The sequence below is a fragment of the Oenanthe melanoleuca genome, chromosome 27 (genome assembly GCF_029582105.1).
Source record: "Oenanthe melanoleuca isolate GR-GAL-2019-014 chromosome 27, OMel1.0, whole genome shotgun sequence".
In the NCBI taxonomy this organism is placed as follows: Eukaryota; Metazoa; Chordata; class Aves; order Passeriformes; family Muscicapidae; genus Oenanthe; species Oenanthe melanoleuca.
In genome coordinates this window covers 1,015,577-1,021,576 of record NC_079360.1, presented here as the reverse complement: position 1 = coordinate 1,021,576, position 6,000 = coordinate 1,015,577, and the positions used below count along the sequence as shown (strand labels likewise).

Genomic DNA, 6,000 nt, shown 5'->3' with positions numbered 1-6,000 from the left:
GATGGGGGATATGGGGGATATGGGGGCGATGGGGGATATGGGGGTGATGGTGGCCATGGGGGCGATGTGGGCCGTGAGGTAAATGGGGCGATAGGGGATATGGGGTCGATGGGGGTGATGGTGGCCGTGGGGGCAATGGGGGCCGTGGAGGTGATGTGGCCGTGGGGCTGCGGGGCCGTGGGGGCTGCGGGGACCATGGGGTAGATGGGGGCAATGGGGGATATGGGGGTGATGGAGGATATGGGGGTGATGGGGGCGATGGGGGCGATGGGGGCGATGTGGCCGTGGGGCTGCGGGGCCGTGGGGCTGTGGGGGGCTGTGCAGGTGATGTGGCCTTGGGGCTGCGGGGCCGTGGGGCTGTGGGGGCTGTGCAGGGGATGTGGCCGTGGGGCTGCGGGGCCGTGGGGCTGCGGGGCCGTGGGGCTGCGGGGCCGTGGGGCTGCGGGGCCGTGGGGCTGCGGGGCTCCGGCCCTGCAGAGCCGTGATTGGGCCCCGCGGGACGAATGCCACAGCTGAGCCCGGCCAGGCTACCTGAAGGAGCCCGCATGTCCTCAGGTTTCACTCATGACCATCTGACAGCAGCAGCAGCTGCTCTGCCAACTCGCCGAGCCAAAGCCTCCAGGAGTCGAAGGAGAAGGAAATTCTGGCCCTAAAAGGTCTCTCCTTGGGATTTCGCACTCTCCACCCAACAGTAAGTACTGGGGTCAGCCCTGGGCTGCTGCCAGGCCCCCGGGCAGGGGCTGCAGGGTCCTGGATGTCCCCAGGCTTGTGGTTGTCGCTGTGTCTGGAGCGGTACCAGCAATGTCCCGGGATTTGCAGTCCAAGTGCTGGAGGTGGATGGGACCAGGATGGATTCTGGTGTCTCTGGGCAGTGTTTAGGGCTGGAGGCACCTGCTGGACCCCCCTGCCTGGAAAACTGTCTGGGACAGGGGACAAAGTCCCCACAAAGTGCAGGCACAGCACGGGGACAAGGGGGGCAGTAGCCAACGGGCTCTCAGTGGCCACAGAGCTGTGTGGGGGAGAGAGGGGACAGTCAGGGACGTGGTGGGCACTGGGTTCCTGAGCCACCTTCCCCATTGCAGCCACAGGCAGGGCTCACAAGTGACAAGGCTCCTTTCTGCTGGCTTCTCCTCCTGGAGGTCTAAATATAAACCCAGGCCTGGGCAAGCCAAGGTTGCAGGAAAGGTCTGTGGGTGCTCCCAGAGTCTCCTCTCGGGAAGGGCCCTGTCCCTGCAGAGCCCCGTCCCCGTGGGGCAGCAGGGGGGACCCCAGGGCAGAGGGGGCAGCTGGGACCCTGTGCCCTGGGGAATGTCAGAGATGGGGTGGCAGGGAATGGGAGGCTGTTCCCACACCGGGGCTGTGGGAGCAGCCACAGGCACAGCCAAAAGGATGCCAGGGTGAGGTTCAGAGCTGGATCCCCCATGGGAGTCAGGCAGGACCGGGCTGGGATTCAGCTCGAGGTTTTTGGGTGCTGTAGCCCCTCTGTGCCAGGTCCCATCACTCACTGCATGGGCAGGGCCTGCTGTGCTCCCCCAGAACCATTCTGGGATTTATCCAGGGTCACTCAGCCCCCATTCCCCCATTCCCCCATTCCCCCATTCCCCCATCCCTCATTCCCGGGGCCGGTGCAGAGCTGCAGAGGGAAGTTTGCTGAGGAGTACAAGCATTTCCTCCCCTGCCCTCACGGGCACTGATGGAGCTGTCAGGGATCAGCCTGCGGCAGGCGAGGGGTGGAACTGCGGCTGCCAGCAAGTGACAACGATTCCACAAAGCCCTGGGGACAGCAGGACATCCCAGCCAGCCCCATGATCCCGGGGAGATCCTGGGTAGGTTGATGCAGCGTTGGAGCTGCCCCCTCTGGTCCTTTCCAGGAAAAATGTTGGATTTATAATGGTTTGAGGGGGGAAGAGCATATTTACTGGAACAGATTAACGAGCACAAAGTCCTGCCTTGACTCTGCTGTGCTAATATTTAAATAGCATTTTCTATTTTCTGATGTGTGCAGAAGGGTCCAGTTCAGGCAAAAGGGCTCTGTAGAGTCCCTTGGGCAACTCCAGCTCCACTCAGAAAAATTTGCTGAATTTGGGGTAGAAGTATGAGCAGCAGAGCCATGAGGAGACGCCTTGCACCGTTTCCATTTGCAGCAGGTTGGATTAACGAGGTTCTGTTTGCAGCAGGTTGGATTAACGAGGTTCTGTTTGCAGCAGGTTGGATTAATGAGGTGGTTTCTGTGCAGGGGAGAAAGGGGGAAGGTGGTGGATGCTTTTAGGGAGTTGAGAGGGAAAAGATCCCAGTGTAGCTCGGGAGAGAGCAGGGAGGATGCTCAGCCTCTGTGCCTGCGCCTCTGCCTCCCTCCTGGGATTCCTAAATCCCTGGGAACATCTTGTTTTTGGGTCCCCCTTCTCCATTTCCCGGTGGATGTGGATGAGATCCCTTGGGCTGTGAGGCTCAGTGTCTGTGACAGCTCCTGGTTTGCAGGTGTCTGCTCCAGGGAGTCGGGATCCGAGGGAAAAGGGCATCCTCCAGCCCTGGGAAGTCGCAGGGCTCCCAGTACTGCAAATCCCATGGGTGCAGCAGGTCTGGGACCTGCTCCTGGGGCTGTGCCGGGGATCCCTGCAGGAGCTGCTGTCTCTCCTGGCATCCCCCGCAGGTGGGGACACCCTTGCCCCCCGTGTCCCCGAGCCTGGGGTGCTCCGGGGGGCCAGCAGGTCACTCCAGCCCCACGCCACTCTCCCTTCCCCCACGCTGTCCCCTCGCTGTCCCCTCGCTGTTCCCTCGCTGCCCCCCCAGCACGGCTCAGATCTTTTCCAAGCCTGACACGGGAGCTGCTGGCAGGGAGGAGCCGCAGCTCTGGATGACACCCGAGTGCAGGGTGGGCAGTGGGCAAGTGCAGGGTCCCCACTTTAACCCTTCCCTGGCTGCCAACCCCCCCAAAATAACCCCGACCCGCCCGGTGTCCCCTTTCCAGCAGGGACAGCAGGAGTGGGGACGGGGTGGCATCCCCGGCTCCAGGCAGGAACGGGTCAGTGCGTGGCTGCAGGATGGTGCAACCTCCTATTTCCATCTGTGGCCGGGGAGAGCATCCCAGGATTTCACAGCTCCCGGGCTGTGTGTGCCACCCCCGCCCTGAGCACAGCAGGTACAGCCTCAGGGCACCGAGCCCCAGCAACTCCACGGCAGCAGCGATCCGGGAATTGCAGGGAATCCATTCCCACGGGGCTTTGATACTGCTGCAGGAGCGGAGGCGCCTCTGCAGGGCTGGATTTTTGGGGTGGATGTTCCTGGAGGAGCTGAGCCCCGTTGGAGGTTCAGCACGGAGGATTTGGCTCTCAAAGGGAGGCAGCGCTGCTGCGGGCTCGGATGAGTCTTTGCACGGAGCTGGAGGAGGGAGCGGCACCGGTTTTGGCAGTGGAGAGCCCATGGAAGGTGTTGCTGGAATGGGACACAATTCCAGGGGAATTGTGCATCCATCCTGTCCCATGGAAATCCCCCAGCACCAGCACAGCTGCTGGGTGTCCTTGTCCAGGGCAGCACCAGGGTTGGCTGTTGCCAGGAAAAGGCTGGAGAGTGTTGGGAGGGCTCCTCTGCGCTCGAGACAGGCAAAAAGCAGCAGAGCTGCATCACTCCCTTGGCAGGGAATTCATTCTCCATGTGCTCAAAATCATGAAATCAGGGAATGGTTTGGGAGGGAAAGACCTTAGAGCTCATCCCGTGCCATGGCAGGGACACCTTGCACAATCCCAGGGTGCTCCCAGCCCCATCCAGCCTGGCCTTGGACACTGCCAGGGATCCAGGGGCAGCCACAGCTGCTCTGGGAAATCCATTCTAGCCCCTCACCACGCTCTGCCATCTATCCCTGCCCTCTGGCACTGGGAAGCCGTTCCCTGTGTCCTTTTCCTCCATTCCTTGTCCCCAGTCCCTCCCCAGCCCCCCGTGCTGCCCTGGGGGAGCTGTGGGTGACACACAGTGGCCCTGGCTGGGGGACTGTGGTGGCACCTGAGGAGCAGGAACTGCTGCAGCATCTCAGTGTCCCTGCTCTGGCTGGGAAAAGGCATCCAGCAGTGCTGGGCTGGCTCTGGAGTAACTTCCCAAGGGCTTTCAGCAGATCTTCCCTTTGGCTGGGGCCGGGGTGGATTCCAGGCAGCCCTGGGGTGACGGATCCGCTTGGAAACATCCCACATTCCTGCTGGCACACTTGGCTTGGGCCACACTGCAGGCAGAGCAACAAACCCCACCCAGAGCAGGGTAAAAGGCACGGTGGTGACAGGAACCAGCCCTGGGGACGTGCCACTCACGGGAGCCACCAGTGCCAGAGGTGTCTGAGCCACACAGCCCCGCCCAGCACCTAAAACCATCTAGAATTCAAAGGATAATGCTAGAAATTAATTATTTTTCTTGCTCTCTAAGTCTTCTGAGCCCACCTCTATTTTAAAATAGAGTGGGAAAAGACTTGGGGTGACTTAAGTATAGTTTTCTTGTGAAAATCACCCACCCTCTGCCTTTAAAGCTGCCTAAAAACCCAGTGAATTTCCAGAACCACTGTGGTGGTGGAATTCCAGCATCCCACAGCAATGTCCTAAGAGTCATTTGTGTGCAAGAGGAAATTCTGGAGATTTCCTGCCTCTTTCCAGATGGTTTTTGTAATGGAGATACAGCATAGAATTAAGGGACCTCAATTTATTCAGGGACAGAAGCATCAAACTCTTAAATGGAATAGAAATATAAATTTTTTGGAAAATGGTTGATTTTGTCTGGCACAACCGAGGGGCTTATCCAATTTCCTGAGAGAAACTCCCATAATCCTGAAAATTCCACTGCCCTGCTTAGACCCTGGGAAATCTGCAGGACCTGAGGTGAATCTCCCCCACTCTGCAGGTGAAGGTTCTACACCCCCTGTGCCACTTGTGGATAAAAAAAATCCATTTCAAGTCAGATTTTTTCAATCTTCCCACATTTTTTTCCTAAAACTTGCGGGAAATACAGTGGGAACTAAACAAACAAACACCCCATAAGACTTTTTCAGCCTATGGCACCCCTAGGACCACGCCAGGAGGGTTTCTGCAGCCATCAGACTTTCCAACACAGCTGCTGTCACCCTGCAGCTTTCTGGTGCCCCTGGCTGGATTTGGAGCAAATTTGTGTATTCCTGGCAGCTTAACCCATGGAATTTTTTATTTTATTTTATTTTATTTTATTTTATTTTATTTTATTTTATTTTATTTTATTTTATTTTATTTTATATATTCAATGCATTCAGGGGTGGGGGGTGGCATTTCATGAACACAGAGCAGGGTTGGGAGAGCAGGGTTGGGAATGGCTGAAAGATCACAGAATCATGAAATGGGTTGAGCTGAAAGGGAGCTTAAATCATTTAATTCCACCCCTGCCACGGCAGGGACACCTCCCTCTGTCCCAGCTGCTCCCAGCCCTGTCCAGTCTGGCCTGGGACACTGCCAGGGATCCAGGGGCAGGAGCTGCTCTGGGCACCCTGTGCCAGCCCTGCCCACCCTGCCAGGAACAATTCCTGCCCAATATCCCACCCAGCCCTGCCCTGGGCAGTGGGAGCCATTCCCTGTGTCTGTCCCTCCATCCCTGTCCCCAGTCCCTCTCCAGCTCTCCTGGAGCCCTTCAGGCCCTGGCAGGGGCTCTGAGCTCTCCCTGGAGCTTTTCTCCAGGGGAGCACCCCCAGCTCTCCCAGCCTGGCTCCAGAGGGGCTCCAGCCCTGGATTATCCCTGTGGCTTCTCTGGACTCATCCCACACCCCTGTGATGCTGGGGATGGATGCAGAATCCCCATCCTCCCTTTCCCTGCTGGCCTGGGAATGCAGCCCAGGGCAGGACTGGGGGCAGAGCAGCTCTGGAGGAGCGGGGATGTGCAGGGGAGGGGGATGGTGTCCAGGCAGAGCTGGGGATGTCCCGAGTTCCCTGAGCTGTGACTCAGCCTCAAACCCTCCGGGACCAGCTGGGCCCTGCTGCCCCACCCTGCCCCACCCCGATCCCT

At 58.9% G+C, this 6,000-nt stretch overlaps 1 protein-coding gene across 1 annotated transcript in view; it reads left to right on the top strand.

Moving 5' to 3' along the window:
* The first annotated feature begins 1,989 nt into the window (after positions 1-1,989).
* Positions 1,990-6,000, top strand: part of SCN4A (sodium voltage-gated channel alpha subunit 4) — a 46,758-nt gene continuing 42,747 nt past the window's right edge. The window contains exon 1 of the mRNA XM_056512098.1: positions 1,990-2,147. Within this exon, the coding sequence (XP_056368073.1) occupies positions 2,096-2,147 (52 nt within the window). The 5' untranslated portion in view covers positions 1,990-2,095. The remainder of the gene's footprint in view (positions 2,148-6,000) is intronic.